Genomic DNA, 22,282 nt, shown 5'->3' with positions numbered 1-22,282 from the left:
TCCTTCAATCCCAGTCCTGGTTCCTCCTCCTTCAATCCCAGTCCTGGTTCCTCCTCCTCCTCCAATCCCAGTCCTGGTTCCTCCTCCTCCTTCAATCCCAGTCCTGGTTCCTCCTCCTTCAATCCCAGTCCTGGTTCCTCCTCCTTCAATCCCAGTCCTGGTCCTCTCCTCCTCCTCCTTCAATCCCAGTCCTGGTTCCTCCTCCTTCAATCCCAGTCCTGGTTCCTCCTCCTTCAATCCCAGTCCTGGTTCCTCCTCCTTCAATCCCAGTCCTGGTTCCTCCTCCTTCAATCCCAGTCCTGGTTCCTCCTCCTTCAATCCCAGTCCTGGTTCCTCCTCCTCCTTCAATCCCAGTCCTGGTTCCTCCTCCTCCTTCAATCCCAGTCCTGGTTCCTCCTCCTCCTTCAATCCCAGTCCTGGTTCCTCCTCCTCCTTCAATCCCAGTCCTGGTTCCTCCTCCTTCTTCAATCCCAGTCCTGGTTCCTCCTCCTCCTCCTTCAATCCCAGTCCTGGTTCCTCCTCCTCCTCCTCCTCCTCCTTCAATCCCAGTCCTGGTTCCCTCCTCCTCCTCCCTCCTCCTTCAATCCCAGTCCTGGTTCCTCCTCCTCCTCCTCCTCCTCCTTCAATCCCAGTCCTGGTTCCTCCTCCTCCTCCTCCTCCTTCAATCCCAGTCCTGGTTCCTCCTCCTCCTCCTCCTCCTTCAATCCCAGTCCTGGTTCCTCCTCCTCCTCCTCCTCCTTCAATCCCAGTCCTGGTTCCTCCTCCTCCTCCTCCTTCTTCAATCCCAGTCCTGGTTCCTCCTCCTTCTTCAATCCCAGTCCTGGTTCCTCCTCCTCCTCCTCCTCCTTCAATCCCAGTCCTGGTTCCTCCTCCTCCTCCTCCTCCTTCAATCCCAGTCCTGGTTCCTCCTCCTCCTCCTCCTCCTTCAATCCCAGTCCTGGTTCCTCCTCCTCCTCCTCCTTCTTCAATCCCAGTCCTGGTTCCTCCTCCTTCTTCAATCCCAGTCCTGGTTCCTCCTCCTCCTCCTTCAATCCCAGTCCTGGTTCCTCCTCCTCCTCCTCCTTCAATCCCAGTCCTGGTTCCTCCTCCTCCTTCAATCCCAGTCCTGGTTCCTCCTCCTCCTTCAATCCCAGTCCTGGTTCCTCCTCCTCCTTCAATCCCAGTCCTGGTTCCTCCTCCTCCTTCAATCCCAGTCCTGGTTCCTCCTCCTTCTTCAATCCCAGTCCTGGTTCCTCCTCCTCCTCCTTCAATCCCAGTCCTGGTTCCTCCTCCTCCTCCTCCTCCTCCTTCAATCCCAGTCCTGGTTCCTCCTCCTCCTCCTCCTCCTCCTCCTTCAATCCCAGTCCTGGTTCCTCCTCCTCCTCCTCCTCCTCCTTCAATCCCAGTCCTGGTTCCTCCTCCTCCTCCTCCTCCTTCAATCCCAGTCCTGGTTCCTCCTCCTCCTCCTCCTCCTTCAATCCCAGTCCTGGTTCCTCCTCCTCCTCCTCCTTCTTCAATCCCAGTCCTGGTTCCTCCTCCTTCTTCAATCCCAGTCCTGGTTCCTCCTCCTCCTCCTCCTCCTTCAATCCCAGTCCTGGTTCCTCCTCCTCCTCCTCCTCCTTCAATCCCAGTCCTGGTTCCTCCTCCTCCTCCTCCTCCTTCAATCCCAGTCCTGGTTCCTCCTCCTCCTCCTCCTCCTTCTTCAATCCCAGTCCTGGTTCCTCCTCCTCCTCCTCCTCCTTCTTCAATCCCAGTCCTGGTTCCTCCTCCTCCTTCAATCCCAGTCCTGGTTCCTCCTCCTCCTCCTCCTCCTTCAATCCCAGTCCTGGTTCCTCCTCCTCCTTCAATCCCAGTCCTGGTTCCTCCTCCTCCTCCTCCTCCTTCAATCCCAGTCCTGGTTCCTCCTCCTCCTTCAATCCCAGTCCTGGTTCCTCCTCCTCCTCCTCCTCCTTCAATCCCAGTCCTGGTTCCTCCTCCTCCTCCTCCAATCCCAGTCCTGGTTCCTCCTCCTCCTCCACCTCCTTCTCCAGTCCCAGTCCTGGTTCCCCCTCTGCCGCCTCCTCCTCCAATCCCAGTCCTGGTTCCTCCTCCTCCTCCAATCCCAGTCCTGGTTCCTCCTCCTTCAATCCCAGTCCTGGTTCCTCCTCCTTCAATCCCAGTCCTGGTTCCTCCTCCTTCAATCCCAGTCCTGGTTCCTCCTCCTCCTCCTTCAATCCCAGTCCTGGTTCCTCCTCCTCCTCCTTCAATCCCAGTCCTGGTTCCTCCTCCTCCTCCTCCTCCTTCAATCCCAGTCCTGGTTCCTCCTCCTTCAATCCCAGTCCTGGTTCCTCCTCCTTCAATCCCAGTCCTGGTTCCTCCTCCTTCAATCCCAGTCCTGGTTCCTCCTCCTTCAATCCCAGTCCTGGTTCCTCCTCCTTCAATCCCAGTCCTGGTTCCTCCTCCTTCAATCCCAGTCCTGGTTCCTCCTCCTTCAATCCCAGTCCTGGTTCCTCCTTCTCCTTCAATCCCAGTCCTGGTTCCTCCTCCTCCTCCTTCTCCTTCAATCCCAGTCCTGGTTCCTCCTCCTCCTCCTCCTCCTTCAATCCCAGTCCTGGTTCCTCCTCCTCCTCCTTCAATCCCAGTCCTGGTTCCTCCTCCTCCTCCTCCTCCTTCAATCCCAGTCCTGGTTCCTCCTCCTCCTCCTCCTCCTTCAATCCCAGTCCTGGTTCCTCCTCCTCCTCCTTCAATCCCAGTCCTGGTTCCTCCTCCTCCTCCTCCTCCTCCTTCAATCCCAGTCCTGGTTCCTCCTCCTCCTCCTCCTCCTTCAATCCCAGTCCTGGTTCCTCCTCCTCCTCCTCCTCCTCCTTCAATCCCAGTCCTGGTTCCTCCTCCTCCTCCTCCTTCAATCCCAGTCCTGGTTCCTCCTCCTCCTCCTCCTTCAATCCCAGTCCTGGTTCCTCCTCCTCCTCCTTCAATCCCAGTCCTGGTTCCTCCTCCTCCTTCAATCCCAGTCCTGGTTCCTCCTCCTCCTTCAATCCCAGTCCTGGTTCCTCCTCCTCCTGCAATCCCAGTCCTGGTTCCTCCTCCTCCTGCAATCCCAGTCCTGGTTCCTCCTGGCTCCTTCCCCTTCTTCTCCTCCTCCTCCAGTCCCAGTCCTGGCTCCTTCTCCTTCTCCTTCTCCTCCTCCAGTCCCAGTCCTTGCTCCTTCTCCTTCTCCTCCTCCTCCTCCTCCTCCAGTCCCAGTCCTGGCTCCTTCTCCTTCTCCTCCTCCTCCTCCAGTCCCAGTCCTGGCTCCTTCTCCTTCTCCTCCTCCTCCTCCTCCAGTCCCAGTCCTGGCTCCTTCTCCTCCTCCTCCTCCTCCAGTCCCAGTCCTGGCTCCTTCTCCTCCTCCTCCTCCTCCTCCAGTCCCAGTCCTGGCTCCTTCTCCTCCTCCTCCAGTCCCAGTCCTGGCTCCTTCTCCTTCTCCTCCTCCTCCAGTCCCAGCTCCTTCTCCTTCTCCTCCTCCAGTCCCAGTCCTGGCTCCTTCTCTTTCTCCTCCAGTCCCAGTCCTGGTTCTTCCTCCAGTCCCAGTCCCTTCTCCTTCTCCTTCTCCTCCTCCAGTCCCGGCTCCTTCTCCTTCTCCTCCTCCAGTCCCGGCTCCTTCTCCTTCTCCTCCAGTCCCAGTCCTGGCTCCTTCCCCTTCTCCTCCTCCTCCAGTCCCAGTCCTGGCTCCTTCTCCTTCTCCTCCTCCAGTCTCAGTCCCAGTTCTTCCTCCTCCTCCTCTGGTTGCAGCCGCGCCTCCTCCTCCTCCTCCTCTTCCTCCTCCTCCTCTGGTCACAGTCGCGCTTCCTCCTCTGCTCGCTGTCGCGGTTCCTCCTTCTCTGGTCGCTGCCGTGGTTCCTCCTCTGGTCCTCTCCCCAGGTGGCAAGGGAATGGGCATTGCTTTTGAATCCCGACCCTGGGGTTAGACCAGCGAGGGAGAATCACATGGGTGGATGGTTTGTAAGGACTGGCAATGGGATGCCTTTAGTAGAAATATTTAGCCCCCTTTTCCGTACACCGATCAACCTAACCCTTCTCCCGCCTTTATGGGGTATTTTGACCCCACTTCCCTGACTTCCTCATGTATGACTGTTAGAAGTACTGGGACGAAGAAGTTTCAACTAGGAGCAATGAGGACTAGGTGCTTTTACCACTCTGGTACTGAGACAAGGAAGAGGCCTGCTGAGAATAGTAGAGGTTCGGCATGTCCCCCTTAATGATGGTCAGGTAGGGCTAATTGTACAACAGCACCTGCAGCCTATTAGAGGTCTCAGGTGTATATAAGGCCAATTCGCTGGAAGCAGCAGAGTCGGAGAGGGTGAATCGGGAGAAGCTGTGTTGAGAGAGCAGCAACAGAGTGTCAAGTTTGTTTGGAAGTTCTGTCTTGATAATCACTCAATGCCAAATCCCCCTCCTCCTCACCTGTCTCTTCAGGGGTAGAATCCTGTGGTCTGTTCTTTTTTTTCTCCGGTGTTTGTTTCTTTTTTCTGAAGAGATACGGCCTCCCACGAAAAGAAGCCACTCTGCCGCCTTGGTAAATGTCATGTCTGATGGGTTTAGTAATTGGTGATTAGGATTGAGTGAGAAGTTTGTATGTTTGTTTTCATAAGGAGCCTTAGTTTTGATTATGTATTGGAGAGTATCTGGTTTGTGTGATAAGGTTCAAAGTTCATTTTAATATATTATTCTTAACTACTATTCTTCAGAATGAGAGATTCCCTAGTCAAAATGGTGGAGGTGGTGCTGAATCCTGATTGGAGGATTAGAGAGTTTGACCTCCACCAGGATTCTAAACTGCATTTCACTGTTCGCCTTCATGTGGGAAGGTCCTGTTTTGCTAAGCTCCAGTTAATGGCCAGCTGAGAGAGAGTTCTGGTGATGAAAATTTTGAATATTCACTTCTCAAGAGTGCTGATCTTCGTAGGACAAGCTCAGCTCATAATTTGGTGGGAGCGCTGCGTTTTTGAGCTGAGAAGTTATTACTATTTTGAAATTCTTAATTCTAGGTATTTAGGATAAACTTTGAGACTTTAGGATTAAAGACTTTCTGGCTCCTAAAGACTTTAACAATAATTATCTACCTGTCATTGCTACAGAAAAGAGTTTTACTTTGTACTTGAGAAAACATTGAAAACTGTGACCCTTTGACATCGATGTTTGAGGAGAAGGCATTCAAATGCGTGTTCACTGTGCAGCTTTTAACTGAGGAACGTCGACTTTCATACTTTTTATTTCCTTGCGCATATGTAAATGAGAAACGCCTCAAGCGGCATTCATTATGAGTTACTGAAAGCTCGGCATGCGGCAGCGCAACAGTTTATACAATCGAGCGGCGCTTTCTGTTATTTTTAAATTAGATGCGCATGTGTCAAGGAGTTGTGTTGCATCTTTAAAGATAGGATTGGGCAAGACTCATCTCAGCGCAGGTTCCCGTGATAGTGGCGTAGTTATTTTTTATTATGTGCATGTGTGAAGAGAGACCCGTTCCTGATTATGAGCATGCATATTGGAGGAAGAGTCTAACGGAGATTCTTTCTTTCCGCTGCAACGCCTTCCCGATCGGAACTGTTACTTTTTGATTGGGAAGAGTGGCGTGCAGGAAGTAATTATATTGAACAGAGTCTTTATCTGCTAAAGCACTCAAACTGTTTTTTATTTATGAACTTGAAGGTGATCTTTAATGCTGATCTGATCGAACTTGTGCAGAGGAACTAAATGAAAGTTCTATGAACATTGCAAGTTGAGATTAACATTTGTATATGAACATTTTGAGAGTGCTATGAACTTAACCAGTAACGAACAATGATTTTCCTGGAATCCACATTACTTCATTGATGTTACAAGAAGTTCATTACCAGGTTAACTAACCTTTCCACCCCCAAGTTATTAAAAGCAGGTTGACGGGTATGAATAATAGAAATTACTGAAAATCAGAGAGTTGAACATTGAAGTGTAATTTCTATCTAACCAAGTTGTTTTCTTCTACAGATTTCAGCCATTTAGAAGCAGGTGTCTGTCGTTTGTTTTCTCCAAATTCCCCTTTCCCTTGGGAGAGTTGAATATTAGATCAGTTGTTGATCCAATGTTCTTGAGGGATCTGTGGGGCTCAGCATCTTCCGCAGATGGAAAAGACAGGACCAGACAGTAAACAAGACAAAGGACCCCCTTCCGAGATCACCAGCTAGAGGAAAAAGCTCCAAGCTGAAAAAACCTCTCTAATAATCCAAGAGATGTGCCGCTTCGCCCGGGGTGTCTGGTCGAGTCGGATCCAGTTCCCAAGACCCAGGATGTTGGCAGCAAGAGGTCCGTATGAAGAGTGGAGTCGTCCAGTGGTACACCGAGCAAAAGAGGGAACCGAGCAAGCGGGAGAGCGTGGGCTGGGACCCGTAGGACACAAACTGAGTGAAACCACGTAAAGGCAGGAGGAAAGGAGCACAAACTAGCATGTTAACCCAGAGGCAAAAGCTAAGGGGTTGCAACACGCCGGACCGCAGAACAGGGCATGGCTAAATATGGAAATGGGAAAGCAAACAGAAAAAGACTTGAACGTGCAACCAGGAAGGAAAGGGAAGACAGCAGTGCATTCTAATGGCAGCCATATTTCCAGGAGCAGCATAGCCGCCAAGTGCATGCAAGTGTAGCGCATGACAGTATGTCCCCTCCTCATGGGCGTTCCGCCAGGCTTACCGGGAAACCGTTGGTGGAATCGCCGAACCAACTTCGGGGCACAGAGGTGAGCAATGGGCTCCCAAGAGTCTTCAGAATGGGGATAGCCTCTGCAGTGCACCAAGTATTCAAGGCGACCCTTCGTGTATCTGGAATCCTCCAACAAAAAAAAAGAGCAACCCAATTGTCTTGTTTGGTATTGACATAGCAGCGTAGGTACTGTTCTAACAAAGCTTTCAGACGCTCGGTCGGGCCGTTTGTTTGATGGTGGTACCCCGATGACAACGCTCGTTCAATACCTAACTTGCCACAGAGCTCCTTCCAAAAGCGGGAGGTATACTGACTTCCCCGGTCCGATATTATCTTATCCGGTAGTCCATGCAGGCGAAAGACATCTCTGGTGAATACCAAAGCCATCTCTGCAACGGTGAGGTGCCCCGGGACGGGAGAAAAGTGAGTCATTTTAGTGAAGGTGTCCACTGTCACCTTAATGCAGGAACATCTCTCCGACAGCTGAAGCGCAACGACAAAATCCGTGGTGAGCCCACTCCAAGCCCGGGCTGGTGAAGGATCTTGCTGCAATTAACCTATCGGTCTGTGCATGCTATATTTAGAGTGAGAACAGATGGGTCAGGGAAGGACGTAGTTGTCGACTTCTTTGGAAAGACCGGGCCAAGGAACTGTCTTCTGTAGTGTTCAGAACGCCTCGATGACCGGTCACACGGTCGTCGTGACACCATTTAAGAGCCGACATCCTGGAACTGTGCTCGGGTAGATACAAGCGATTGATGTAACACAAACCATCTCGTGTGCGCATGCTGTCCTGGGTCTTTATCTTGGTCGGTGAAGGTAACTGAGATGTAGCGTCTCACCCCTTTTAAGAAAAGTGGACACTTGGTTTTTGATCCTTTTCCTAGGTAACATCAGATCTGGCCGGTGATCCAGGGAAAGGTATCCTGGACAATGCGTCCGCCAAAACGTTCTTGGTACCAGGCACATAAGTTAGGATGAAGTCCTACTGTGAAAACAAATTCGCCCATCGGGCTTGGCGAGAGTTTACACACTCCATTTGTTGTATCACCTGGAGATTTGTATGGTCGGTTCTGAGTAGAAAAGTTGTGCCCCACCCTGCAGGAGGTGACGCCATTCTTCACAGGCGTTTTTCATGGCAAACGATTCTTTTTCAATAACAGAGCGTTGGCCTCTACAATAAACGGACGCCCTTGGTCAGGTTGACGCAGAACAGGACCATGACAGAACGAGTTTAAGTCGATGGAAAGCCTCATCCATCTCCTTAGTAGGGAGCCGAAGATTTTGTTCAGTAGAAAGGTGATGGGTAGGACTATGTCGGAAAACCCAGCGATAAACTTGTGGTAAAGGACCCAGCAGCCAGGAAGGACCCAGCAGCCAGGAAGGACCCAGCAGCCAAATCTCTTGACTCAGCCCTCAAGGCTCTGGGCTACAACAACACCATCTTTAGCCCAACCCACGCCCAGGACAGAACCCTTGACTGGATTGCGCAACATAACTGCCCACTCATCATCACTGGAAACCTTCCCACCCCATGGTCAGACCACCACATCATCACCTTCAGCATCCTCACCACCTGCTCCACCACCCCCCCACCCCAACCACTGCCACCCTGCCTCGCCAGAAGCTCCCGCCAACTCACTAAGGAAAGGCTACTGCCTTTCCTCCAAGGCCCAGCCTTCAGACCCCCTTTCTCCACAGACCCAGAAACACTCGCAACAGCCTACGAAGCTGCCATCAAAGCAGCTATTAACTCCATTGCCCCCCTTAAACTCCATAAAGCCAAACCCACCACCCATTCCAACTCCTGGTTCACCCCAGACCTCCTCGCACTCCGCACTCAAAAAAAGGATGCCCTCACTCAGTGGCAAATGTCTCATTCTGATAAAGACAAGATGACTTTTAAATCATGCTCCACTAGATATAAAAAAGCAATCACCCTAGCTAAGGCCAAATCCTTTGAATCCAGAATCTCTGAAGCCCAATCCAGCACTAAAGAAACCTTTGCCATTTTCAGGGAGCTAGAGACACCCGCGCCTGCCCCCCAGAACTTCACCAAAGACAAGGCCTGGTGTTATGATATACAAGCAGCCATGAAAAATAAACTGAGTCTGCTCCAAAACAAAATACTAGCCACCAAGCAAGCCCTACCCAACACACACACACACCCCTGTCCCACCACCAGCCCCGGACACCCCCCAACCCTTTTCATTCAAACCCATTCTAGAAAAAGACATCACCAACATAATGAGGAACATCAAACCCTCCAATTGCAAAGGTGATGTATGCCCAGCCACCATTATCAAAGACTGCGCCGAAGCATTAGCTCCCTTCCTTACAGCCTTTGTAAACGCCTCCTTTGCTACAGGGAAAGTCCCTGCCTCCCTCAAGGAAGCCTGGGTCCGCCCTCTCCTAAAAATACCCACCCTTGACCCCACCTCCCCCAACAACTATAGACCCATCACCACTGTCCCCTTCCTCCTCAAAATACTGGACAAAGCAGCATACCTGCAGGTTCAACATTTCATTGAAGAGAACAAACTCCTAGGACTCCGACAATCAGGCTTCCGCCCCAGACACGGGACCGAAACCGCCCTACTTGACCTGAAAAAACAAATGGACGATGCCAGAGACATGGGCAAACCAGCACTTCTCCTACTTCTTGACCTATCCGCGGCTTTCGACCTCGTGGATCATGACGTCCTATGCCACCACCTCTCCTCTACGGCCAAATTTTCCCCTGAAGCCACAGCATGGATCACTTCCTTCTTACAAGACAGAACCATGCAAGTATTCTCGGACCTAGCATCCGCCTCACCTACTATCATACTCTGTGGTGTGCCCCAAGGCTCCTGCCTCTCACCCACCCTCTACAACATCTTCACACGACCCCTTTTTCTCATCCTTGACGCCATGGGCATTTCATACACCAACTACGCTGATGACACACAGATCCTCCTCACCCTCACTGGCAACTACGACACTGACTCCATGACCCTCAACAACCTCTACAACACCATCCAAGCCTGGATGGCAGACAATGGACTATGCCTCAACTCAGACAAGACTGAACTCCTCCTGGTAGGCTCACCCGACACGCTGAAAAATCTAGACTCCCAGTTCAGTCACTTCACCATAGACTCCATCAAAATACCTGTCTCAGAATCAGTCAAAACACTTGGCGTCTACTTAGATTCCAACCTATCCATGGTTAAACAAGTCAACGCTATAGCCTCTGCAGCTGCATATCATGCCAAACTAATCAACGCAGTCAGGCCCTTTCTCTCCAAAGAGAACTGCACTAACATAGCCAGAGCCATCACTGGATCTAGGCTTGACTATTGTAATGTACTCTTCCTAGGTACATCCAACAAAAACCTAGAGAGGTTACAAATCATTCAGAATAGCGCTCTCCGGGCAGCCCAAGGCATTGCCAAACGAGAACACATCTCGGAAGCCAGAAAACAAGCACACTGGCTCCCAATAAAAGAAAGGATCATCTTCAAAACGCTGACACTGACTCACAAGTGCTTTCACCTTACTGCCCCCGACTACCTCTCCCAAAGGATCCACCCCGTCTCTACTACGAGGCCAACCAGATCACCATATACTAACATGCTTTCTGTGCCATTAGTAAAAAAAGCCAGAGCTGGCGGCTCCAGCTTCCCATATCTCGCACCCACTCACTGGAACGCCCTACCTCCTATAATCCGAGGTGAGGCCTCCCTTTGCACCTTCCGCAAATCCATAAAAACCATCTTATTCACATAAGATTCCTCGCACCAGCTGAATACATCTATGTTCCAGTGCATAAACTGTTTGTAATGACCAACTGTACCAACCAAAACAGCAGCTCTATGCCTGTTGAATACATAATGTACTGATGAATGCTTCTTTGCCTGTAACTAAGCTCTTGCAAGTAACAGCGCCTCAATGCCCATGGGTTACTTGCGCGCTATATAAATTTAAATAAATAAAAATAAATAAAAGTTGGCTAGTCCCAGAAAACGTTGGAGGAACCAAGTTGGCTAGACCCACAAACCGAGCAAGCGGGAGAGAGCGGGCTGGGACCCGTAAGAGGAAAACTGAGTGACACCACGTAAAGGCAGGAGGAAAGAGAAGCACAAGCTAGCGTGTTAACATAGAGGCAAAAGCTAAGGGGTTGCAACGCGCCGGACCACAGAACGGGGCGTGGCTAAATACGGAAACAGGAAAGCAAACATAAAAAGACTAGAACGTGCAATCAGGAAGGAAAGGGAAGACGGCACATTCCTAATGGCAGCGATATTTCCAGGAGCACCATAGCCACCAAGAGGGCATGCAAGTGTAGTGCATGACAGAGAGGCCTGAGAAAGCAGCGGGAGGCTGCGTGTATGCAGCACGTCAATGGTTCACGGAAATACAGCCCGGGTGCTGGGAGGCTGTTTGATCGGGGCGAACAGCGAAAGGGGAGTCCTGCTTGTATGCTGCCCCTTCTCATGGTGTTCATTCTCCTGCAATCAGAAGGCGATCCAGAAGTTTCATAGGGGTGGGAGAAGCTGAGGTCTCTATTGTCGAAAGGTCTCTGAATTACATTTTCATTAACCCTTGAAAAATTAAGTATGCTTTGTATGGGAGTGGTCGCGTGCATAAGAAAATACTTTCTCAGAAGTCTCAAAGTGTTAGGCATGTTACAAAGGAAACTTTCACAAGCTTCTTACAAGGAAACTAAATGAATGACACCATTTCTAATTGCGATAAAGATCTTTCAGTGCTAGGCACATTATATAAGCAACTTACAGAGACTTATAACACCAAGATAAAAAATGTAAACCTTTGCCAATTACTATGAACATCTGATTGTTGGTCACATTAAAGCATCGTACAGTGAAATATAATACCAAGGCTAACTAAATGACGATCTTTAACACCTATAATATTTCAGTGCTAAATGAGAGCTGTTTAGTACCTTTTTGTGAATGCAATTTCCAAGTGAACATTACAAGCACAATTTCTATTGGAATTTAAAAATTAACTTTAAAACAAAGTTCTATAAATACAAGGGAATTTAATTCAAGTGAACCAATTATGCTTTGGGCTCGGAGTGAATGGAACTTTGGAGATGAACTCTGTTTGAACTATGACTTTCGAAGGGATTGTGTCCTCCGACGTATTCCTTATCTTAGTTAGATATAAATCCTTCAGCTTTGCTGGCCTCGGAAAATTTTTTCGCCAGAGGGCGCTGCGCGTCGATGATCGCCGAGTCGATGACCCTCGACGGCCTCCGTGCCGATGTCGACGTCATCCTGCCTATAAAGGCCGCGCGCAGCGTCCGTTGCTCAGTTCCGTTTTTCCGCGCTTCGTTGTGCCTCGGAACACCGTTGCTCAGTTCTCGTCAAGATAAACGTATATAATAACTACTATTTACCTCGATATCGATGGCATCCTCCTCCGACCCGACGACCCCTCGGTCCGGTTTCAAAAAGTGCCGAGACTGCGGGAAGAAAATGTCGTTGACGGACCCTCACAGGGTCTGTTTGTGGTGTCTGGGAATCACGCACCAGAGTTCGGAGTGTGAGGAATGCCTTTCCATGACGGCGAAAGCCTTGAAGGAGCGTAGGGGGAAGCTCGAGAGAGGTAGGTCAACTTTAACTTCCTCGAAAGCTTCTTCGGTAGAGTCGAGACGTTCGTCTCCTCACCATAAAAAACACTCTCGATCTAGATCACGAAGTGGCTCCCACCACTCGTCGACATCGAGACACTCGAAGAAGAGACGTAGGAGATCCCCTTCGTCATCTTCGTCGAGTTCTCCTGAGAGAGTTCATTGCCCCACAAAACGCAGCTCGCAAGCTGAGTGGGAGGAATTCAGGAAAAAGATGCTAAGCGTCTTCGAGAAAGCGGCCTCGTCCCCCTCGAAGACAGCTGAGGGTGATACCCCGGGTAAAAAACCCAAAAAATCTAAACGCCGCGAGTCGCAGTACCCGGCGGAAAAGTCAACCCGAAAGCGCCTCGAGCCATCGGGAGATAAAGCATCATCGACGCCATCGTCGAAAACTCCTTCGAAACAGAGGTCGGCGCCATCGACGCCGTTGTCGAAGGATCCATCGGCGCATCAGTCGATCGAGTCGACGCCGACGTCGACGCCGATATCGACGCCGGTGAAGGAAAGAACCACGGCTACTCCACAGCCAACGGTTAGACAAAAGACCTCCGACTCGACGCCGAGAACGTCGACGTCGTTCTCGAGCAGGACTCCGATCCTTTCGAGTTCTTCGAGGCCTAGTACACATTTCTCGACGCTTTTCACGGCGCCTTCGAGTACTTTCACGTCGGTGTCGACGACATCGACGTTTTCAAGGCCTGTGATGATGGCTCCTTCTGCATTGGAAATGGGGTTTATACCATTCCAAAAACCAATGTATCCCCCTTTAACCTCGATTTTTGAGGAAAGGGAGGATTCAGACCAAGATATTGATTTACAGAGGACCACATCACCAGAGCCAGAGACTTTCGCCTCTGAGGAAGGAAGATTAAAAAATCTTCAGGATGCACTTCAGGAAGCTAGTGGCTTGGACACTTCTCCTGAAGCAGAATTTATCAAACCAGACCCAGGAGAACATGCGGAGACTCCATATAGAGCTCTGATGTCTAGAATCATAGAATTTATGGGTTGGTCTGCACCTTCTCCTGCCTTTCAGCAGGATGACCTCACTGACATACTGGACAAGGGCCCACAGGAGGATCCTGTGGTTCCATTTCACTCTGCTCTACAGAGAAGGATTTTGACAAACTGGGAAACGCCAGAAATTATCCCGGCAGTAAATAAAAAACTGTCAACAAAATACAGGGTGGCTAGTTCTGACCCTGAATATTTGTCAAAACACCCTACTCCTGAGAGCTTGGTTGTACAGGCTGCAACCTCATCAGGCAGCACATCTGCATACCCCACTGCTCCGCAGGATAGGGATGACAAAAAGTATGATGCCATGGCTAAGAAGGTTTTTTCTGCCTGTAGCATGGCGTTAAAGTCTATTAACGCGACCTGTACGCTCGCTAGGTTCAGCCACACCCTTTGGGAGTGCGCTTCATCAGCGGCTGACTGCCTCCAAGAAGGAGAGGAAAGGGACGCATTTTTAAACATCATCAGGGATGGTAAAGATGCGATGTGCGAGACCCTACAAACTGGCCTAGATTCTGCTGACAGTATCAGCAGGGCCATGGCGGCAAGTACCACAATCCGCAGGCATGCGTGGTTGAGGAAGTCTGGTTTTGCCTCTGACGTGCAGACCAGGCTTTTGAATATGCCCTTTGACGGTTCTACCCTCTTTGGAAAGAAGGCGGATGACAGTTTGGAGAAACTGCAAACGTCCAAGGCAGCAGCCAAGTCATTGGGAGCTGCTATCCGTCAGAATACCTTTCGTCCTTCGGGATCATCGTGGAGAGGACGGTCCTTTCGTTACTATTCCTCATATGGAAGGGGCAGGGGACGACCGGCTCAAAGAGGCCAAGGAAGATTTACCCGTGGTGGACGGGGTAGGGGAAAGAAAGCCGCACCCGCAGGAGCAGGAGCCACTTTACCTTCGGCAACTGCATCAGCCGCTTCAAAACCACTCTGAGGTCTCCCCTCACAGAACACCAGTAGGGGGCAGGTTAACTCACCATCTGACGGAATGGCAGGCTATTACGTCAGATGCTTGGGCTCTGGAGACAGTGGCCCAAGGTTACTGCCTGCCCTTCCTACATATCCCTCAGAGTCATCCACCGGGGAACAACCCTTTGAAGCTTCCAGATCCGCTCCTCTTGCAGGAGGTTTTAGACCTGCTAGAGAAAGGTGCCATAGAACTGGTACCTGTAGCGGAAAGGAACAAGGGTTGGTACTCCCCCTACTTCATAATACCGAAGAAGGACGGAGGACTGAGACCCATCTTAGACTTACGGGAATTGAACAAATTCCTCCGAAAGGACAAGTTCAAGATGGTGACTCTCTCTCAGATCCTTCAGGCCCTCCAGCTTCAGGACTGGTTGGTATCTCTAGACCTCCAGGACGCTTATTTCCATGTGCCGATCCATCCCAGGCACAGGAGATACCTGAGGTTCGCAATTGGCAGCTCTCATTATCAATTTCGAGTTCTGCCATTTGGGCTAACCTCCGCCCCGAGGGTCTTTACCAAGCTAATGTCGGTTGTGGCTGCAAGTCTAAGGAGGGAAGGGATTCATGTCTACCCTTACCTAGACGATTGGTTGATCAGAGCTGTATCTTCGGAACAGGCTCAGAGACAACTGGATTATGTTTGCCACTTCCTTCACAAGCTGGGCTTCTCCCTCAATTTAAAGAAGTCACAGATGATACCATCACAGAGACTCCAATTCATTGGAGCAGTCCTGGACACTTCCCTGGGAAAAGCCTTGCCACCAGAGGTGAGGGCTCGAGATATTCTGCAGATGGTCATCAGATTTCAGAATGCCCAATATCTCCCAGCCTACGACTTTCTGAGGTTGCTAGGCCTCATGGCATCCTGCATATTCCTCGTGCCGGAGGCTCGCCTGAGAATGAGATCCCTCCAGTGGGCACTGAGAACTCAGTGGTCACAGTTCTCAGGAAGGATGACAGATCTCCTTCGGATCCCGGTCAAAGTAGCCCGAGACCTTCAGTGGTGGGCCTGTCGGGAGAACATCCTGAAAGGAGAAATGTTTTGGCAACCATGGCCGGAGATAACAGTAGTCACGGATGCCTCACTCACGGGGTGGGGAGCTCACGCCAACGACTTGACCATCAGCGGTCGTTGGTCTCCATCGGAGTCCAGACTACATATCAACCTGTTGGAGCTGAGAGCCATCAGACTAGCGCTGAAGGCTTTTCTGCCGTCTGTACGGGGAAGAAACGTCCTAATAATGACGGACAATACAGTGGCCATGCACTACCTCATCAAAAGAGGAGGCGTAGGCTCACTACCACTGTGCAGAGAGGCGATGCAGCTCTGGTTTTGGGCAATTCAGGAAGGAATCTCTCTATCGGCAATTCACCTAGCCGGAGAGAAGAACTTGACAGCGGACGCTCTGAGCAGGCAGAGCACAGTCTCTCACGAGTGGGAGATAGCTCAGGAAGTCCTTCAAGAGATCTTCGCCCTTTGGGGAACCCCTCAAGTGGATCTGTTCGCCACCAGTATCAACAGGAAGTGCGACAGATTTTGCTCAAGGGAATTTCCCCCGAGAGGAGCTCTAGGAGATGCGTTCGTAGTGGACTGGGAGTTCCCACTTCTGTACGCGTTCCCTCCGGTCCCTGTCATTCCTCAAATGATCAGGAGGTTGAGAAGGTTTCGGAAGACCATGATCCTAATTGCCCCGGATTGGGCCAGGAGAACGTGGTACCCGGACCTTCTAGACATGTCCATCTGCCCTCCAATTCGACTGCCATACAGAGAGGATCTTCTCTCGCAGAAGGAAGGTCAGGTTCTCCATCCAGCCATCAAGACCCTCAACCTTCACGCTTGGTGTCTGAAAGGTTGAGGTACAAGGATTGGGACCTTCCGGATGATGTTATGGAGGTGTTGCTTTCGGCCAGAAGGCCGGCAACTAAAACTCTATACCGCTGCCGTTGGAACAAATTTTGCAGCTGGTGCAGAGAAAAGAATATTGAACCCTTTTCTTGTGGTACACCTATGGTGTTGTCATTCTTACTTTACCTGGCTAATTCAGGCCTACAGGTTGGCACAATTAAGGGCTATCTCGCAGCGCTATCAATCTTTAAGCGCACTGCAGAGGAGCCTTCATACTTCAAAATTCCATTGGTAATACAATACCTAAAAGGATTAACTAATGTTTATCCCCCGAAACCTTTTCAAGTTCCCTTATGGGATTTAAACCTAATTTTAAACTTCCTAAAGGGTGCCCCTTTTGAACCACTACACTCTTGTTCATTGAAGCTTCTCACCCTCAAAACTGTTTTGCTAATAGCATTGACATCTGCTAGAAGGGTTAGCGAGTTGCAAGCCTTATCGTGTAAACCTCCACATACAATCTTTTACAAGGACAAAGTTGTTCTTCAGGTGAAGCCTAACTTCCTCCCGAAGGTAGTCTCGGAGTTTCACATCACTCAGAAGATTATATTACCTTCTTTCTACCCTCCTCCTCATCCGGGGAAGGAGGAAGAGAGACTGCACAGGCTGGACCCTAAGCGAGCCTTGAGCTTCTATATCAGCAGATTGGCTAAGATCAGACAAGCAGACCAACTCTTTGTAGGTTATGCAGGACATAAGTTGGGCCTTCCAATAACAAAACAAACCATCTCCAGATGGATTATTTTAGCCATTCTGGAGTGCTACAAATTGGCAGGAAAGGAGCCTCCTCAAAATCTAAGGGCTCATTCTACCAGGGGTATCGCAACATCCTCAGCCCTTCAAAGAGGGGTGCCAATTCGAGATATATGTGCGGCTGCCACATGGTCGTCCGCACATACATTTACCAAATTCTATAGCCTGGATTCCTCCTCTAGTCAAGAAACTAGATTCGGCAAGGCTGTGTTACACTCTGTCCATTCTGGAAGGGTAACATAACTTTTATTACTCCCGCCTCCAGTCACAATACCACTGCTATGGGAGTCTATCTAAGATAAGGAATACGTCGGAGGACACAATCCCTTCGAAGAACTAGTTACTCTTACCTTGTAACGTTCTTTCGATGGGATGTTCCTCCGACGTATTCCTTATCGACCCTCCCATCCATCCCCGCAGTATGACTTCCTGTGGGTTTGCAGCCTATGCTCCTTCAAGGTGATTAGTCTAATCCAAAAACATTACTGGGGACTACAAAACGGAACTGAGCAACGGACGCTGCGCGCGGCCTTTATAGGCAGGATGACGTCGACATCGGCACGGAGGCCGTCGAGGGTCATCGACTCGGCGATCATCGACGCGCAGCGCCCTCTGGCGAAAAAATTTTCCGAGGCCAGCAAAGCTGAAGGATTTATATCTAACTAAGATAAGGAATACGTCGGAGGAACATCCCATCGAAAGAACGTTACAAGGTAAGAGTAACTAGTTCTTCTGCCAGAGATATTTCTATACTAAGACCAACCACATCCAGAGTGCGCAAATGTGGTAAAGACCTTTAAGAAAGCTGGAAGATATCCTTCTATATGAGAAGCAAATCTTGGGGAAGGGAACACTGAGATTTAACTGGTTTTTGTGGTCCAAACTGTGTTTTGAAACTTGGGAAAGGGAACCCAGAGTATTGGTTAACTTTATATCTGAACTTTAGACCACCTTGAGACATTTATTTGAGCTGAAAGAAAGCTGTGAGCTTGACAGAGCTCCAAACTTTGTGTTAAACACTGTTTTGTTGGTTGCTGACATCCCTACACATTGTATAGATTAGTTGTGAGGGCAAGTATAGGTTTTGGACACAGATTCTTAAGTTGAACTTTTGGACTTTGACTTTCCTTAGTTTTGGTAGGGAAATCCCAACATAGGATAGGGCAAGATAGGCGTTTTTACATCCTGACTTTTAAGTTAATAAACTTTTATTGTTTATTCAGAATCTGTCTGTGTCTTACTCCAAGATGCCTTCATAATACTCCTCCTCCTCCAGTCCTGGTTCTTCTTCCTCCTCCTCTTCCTCCAGTCTCAGTCCTGGTTCCCCCTCTTGCTCTCCCAGTCCTACTTACTCCTCCAGTCCTGGTTCCTCTTCTTCCTCCTCCAATCCCAGTTCTCTTCCAGTCCTGGTTCTTCCTCCACCTCCTCCAGTCCCAGTCCTGGTTTCTCCTCCTCCAATCCTGGTTCTTCCTCATCTTCTTACAGTCCTCGTTACTCTTTTTCTAGTCCCAGTCCTGGTTCTTCCTCCACATCCAGTCCCAGTCCTGGTTCCTCCTGCTGGCCTGGTTCCCCCTCCTCCTCCTGCTGGCCTGGTTCCTCCTCCTCCTCCTCCTCCTCCTGCTGGCCTGGTTCCCCCTCCTCCTCCTCCTCCTCCTGCTGGCCTGGTTCCCCCTCCTCCTCCTCCTGCTGGCCTGGTTCCCTCTCCTCCTCCTGCTGGCCTGGTTCCCCCTCCTCCTCCTCCTGCTGGCTTGGCTCCTCCTCTTCCTCCTGCTGGCTTGGCTCCTCCTGCTGGCTTGGCTCCTCCTGCTGGCTTGGCTCCTCCTCTTCCTCCTGCTGGCTTTGCTCCTCCTCTTCCTCCTGCTGGCTTGGCTCCTCCTCTTCCTCCTGCTGGCTTGGCTCCTCCTCTTCCTCCTGCTGGCCTGGCTCCTCCTCCTCCTCCTGCTGGCCTGGCTCCTCCTCCTCCTCCTGCTGGCCTGGCTCCTCTTCCTTCTCTTCCTCCTCCTCCTGGCCTGGTTCTTCTTCCTTCTCTTCCTCCTCCTCCTGGCCTGGTTCTTCTTCCTCCTCCTCCTGGCCTGGGTCTTCCTCTTCCTCCTCCTCCTGGCCTGGGTCTTCCTCCTCCTGGCCTGGGTCTTCCTCCTCCTGGCCTGGTTCTTCCTCCTCCTCCTCCTCCCCCCCCTGCCCACCCAAGTCCTCTGTCTTTGATCTCCTCCTCCTATGTTCCACCCGAGTCCTCCATATTTGAATTCATACTAGCACCCGCCCCGCCACACACAAGTCCTCTGTCTTTGAAAAAATAATAATAAATTGACATGCCAAACACTTTACTGCTAGTCTTCCTCAGAATTGAAGATTCACCTTTAACAGTGTAATGCATGTGCACTGTTACAAAACATAGTGGTACTTTTATTTACCCTTTTTAATACTGTAAAAATAATTCTTGAAGGAGTAAACTTGTGTCCTGCACACATTATGAATGGTAATAATTAATCCTGCTGCTCATAAGAGCCCTCTTTACCAAACGTTAATTTAGTCCATTTTCTCACCTTCGAGTTCTATCTGCATTCTGGTGTACGTGTGCTGGTGTTTTATATCGATTTCAATGCTATGTGCTCCCTAAGTAAGCTTTAACTATTTGTTTCTACTCATTGTGCCACCCTTAATCCCCCCCCTTTCACTCCTCCACCTATATAGTGTTTTGAAGCTGTCAGAAGGCAGTGTTAAATGCCATAGAAACATGTACATACCTTATGCCGTTCCAATGTAATTACCCCCAAAAAGGTTATCTAAAACCATCCAATGCTACAACTCAGAGCTGGTGTAATGGCAGCCAAACTGGTTGTTTGAAATGTAGTTAAAAAAATGTATGTAACAAAGATCCTTTTTTTTTTTTTTTTCGTTTCTAGAAAATGGCTGAGCTTCACAAATTTACCTTGGAAAATCAGGAGGAAGAAGTCCTTTCGGACCCCGAAACCGAGGCTCTTTGTGGTCCCATTGGCTCGTCGTTCTACAAAACTGCAGAACAATTAAGTAGTGCACAGCTTATAGTTGAGCAAGTTCGTGTCATGGATGACGAAGGAAAATTAAAAGTACTGTACCCTTCAAAGACTGATCTAAACCTGAACATTTTAACAGTGATTCGTTGATCTCAGCAAGCAAGGCAAACTCATTAAATGGTCTTTTTGCATTATTTTCTGACAAACTACAGAAGCTTGTAAGCAATTTAAAAAAGGTAATTTAATGGAAGGCATTTTTCTTATTTTTCAAGCAACAGGTTTTATTTATTTTTATCAACAAAGTAGTTTCTTTATTTTTGCAAAACATGTAAAACAAAACTAGTTCTTAAACCAGTCTGTAAACACAACCAAACGTTTCGAAGTGTTGTTGGAAATGGAGAACATAATTTTTAAAATCCAAAATATTTTCTACACTATTCCGCCTGTTAAGCTTTCTCTCAATCTGCCTCACCCCCAACTCCCCCAAAACACCATGCACCTCCCCTTTTGTTTTGTTCTCTTATATCGATCAACTCTCCCTTCACATCTTTCTTTTGTCCTCACTTTTGGTCGTTCCATCCGTCTCTAACTTTCCATCACAGTCCCATCTTGTTGTTTTTTTCTCAACTCCAACTCTCTGGTGGGAAGGTGGACAGGGGGCATTCTCCTTTCCCTGTTTTCTCCTCCAATTGATCATGCAAAACATTTTTCACAAATGTAAGATGATTAAGCTACCCATAAATACTTTGTAATGGTCTGTATCAATAAAAAAATCAATGCAGGCTGTATTTCTGAATACTCTTCTTACATTTGTAAGGAAGCATTTGCTGTTAATGAGGGCTCCTGGGTTACAACCCACCCAATCCAGAAGTAGGTGCTACACTTAGATGTTGGGCCATTCCCATGGATGAAAACATGCGCCTAACCCAATTTCAGCGAAGCACAAGTGCACAAAGATTTTAAGAATGAATGATAGCACATCGGGAAATACTTTATTTCAAAACAAGTCTTTTAGAAAAGTGGCATTTTACAAGAAAATGGGCCCCCTTACTACGGCAAAAGGTTCCGAAATGGCTGGTTTTAGTTAATTTGTGTTTTTTGTAGCTGATTTAAGAAGATCGTATTTACATAAATTCACAATTATGTAATGTCTCATGATATGTTCATTTGAGTCCATTCTTTCTGTGATCACTTGTGTGGTGACAGGGCACATGTGGAAAGACTGTCCTCATGGAAATATTTAATTTGTCCCACTCTGGAAAATAGTTAAAACTGCAAATAAAGTTGTATAAAGTGCTAATGAAAGAGGTGAAATGCTTGATTGTCAATTACATTCTGATGCAACGTCACACACTGACATTGAAGGAAATAGTTATTTCACAGTGGCCTTTAACATTTCTCAGGAGATTGAAGAACCAACATGAGATTGGATGCTAACCCTTAGACTTATGGTATTACTTCATTGCTGTAGGTCTTTTCAGATACTCATGCGCTCAGACTCGATTGCTTTTTATTTCTCTTGATGTGTTTGGTTTCTGCCTTTGCAATTATCGACACTGATATTAAAGCACTAAAGCCATTTTTTTCCTGTTGGTGCTCAGTACTTGACCGCTTGTGAAACTCTTGGCTGAACGACTGACCAAATGGATGCTCTCTTGTCTTTCACTTCCCTGATCGAGCTGTATGTGTGGCTAAGTATAATAATGCATTTATGAATGAGTGAACAAAGTCTCTTGAGCAAATGAACCACATATGGCACACATACGGTTTTTCAGAATTTAAGGAAAATAGGTTGATCTTGATTTGATTGCTCAACACCATCTATGAACTATCTCGTATGCTTCACTGTTTTTGAGAAGTGCTGTAATCTGAAATCGGAGTAGTTTGTAGACCCTGCAAAAAAGGGGATTAGTGACTTGGGTTCTCGTTTATCTTCTTTTGGTTCTCTTCTTATCAGAGGGACACAATGTTTGGTACAGGAGCATTAGGAACACAGAGTTTTGAGGTTTGAGAAATGGAAACCTGGTAAGGTTATAAGGGGTTATAGGTGGAATACCAGGATATTTGGATAAGCAAACACCAGTCCAAGATTTGTCGAGAGTGACAAAGGTCAAGGAAGTTTAAGGGAGGCACTTCCCGGGCATGCATCCATCTTAAACATTTAACTCTGGTTCACAGTAGGAACGATGCTTGCCACTATCCACTTTCATATATTCGTGTTTGTGTCCAGCCGACCCCTTGGATTCCTTTTGGTATGCCTCTGGACAGTGTCCCCTTGAGGAGTTGTCTTCCCTGCTCACGTTTCATTTCTCTGCCATGCCGTGT

General features: G+C 48.9%; 1 protein-coding gene across 1 annotated transcript in view; it reads left to right on the top strand.

Annotated features, from left to right (window-relative positions):
* LRRC47 (leucine rich repeat containing 47) overlaps positions 1 to 21,539 on the top strand; it is a 377,551-nt gene extending 356,012 nt beyond the window's left edge. The window contains exon 7 of the mRNA XM_069610248.1: positions 19,868 to 21,539. Coding sequence (XP_069466349.1) covers positions 19,868 to 20,107 — 240 coding nt within the window. The 3' untranslated portion in view covers positions 20,108 to 21,539. The remainder of the gene's footprint in view (positions 1 to 19,867) is intronic.
* The last annotated feature ends 743 nt before the right edge of the window (positions 21,540 to 22,282 follow it).

This window comes from Ambystoma mexicanum, chromosome 8 (assembly GCF_040938575.1).
Source record: "Ambystoma mexicanum isolate Mex_15411 chromosome 8, UKY_AmexF1_1, whole genome shotgun sequence".
In the NCBI taxonomy this organism is placed as follows: domain Eukaryota; kingdom Metazoa; phylum Chordata; class Amphibia; order Caudata; family Ambystomatidae; genus Ambystoma; species Ambystoma mexicanum.
Note: the sequence above shows the minus strand (reverse complement) of the source record. Positions and strands in the feature narration are given on the sequence as shown.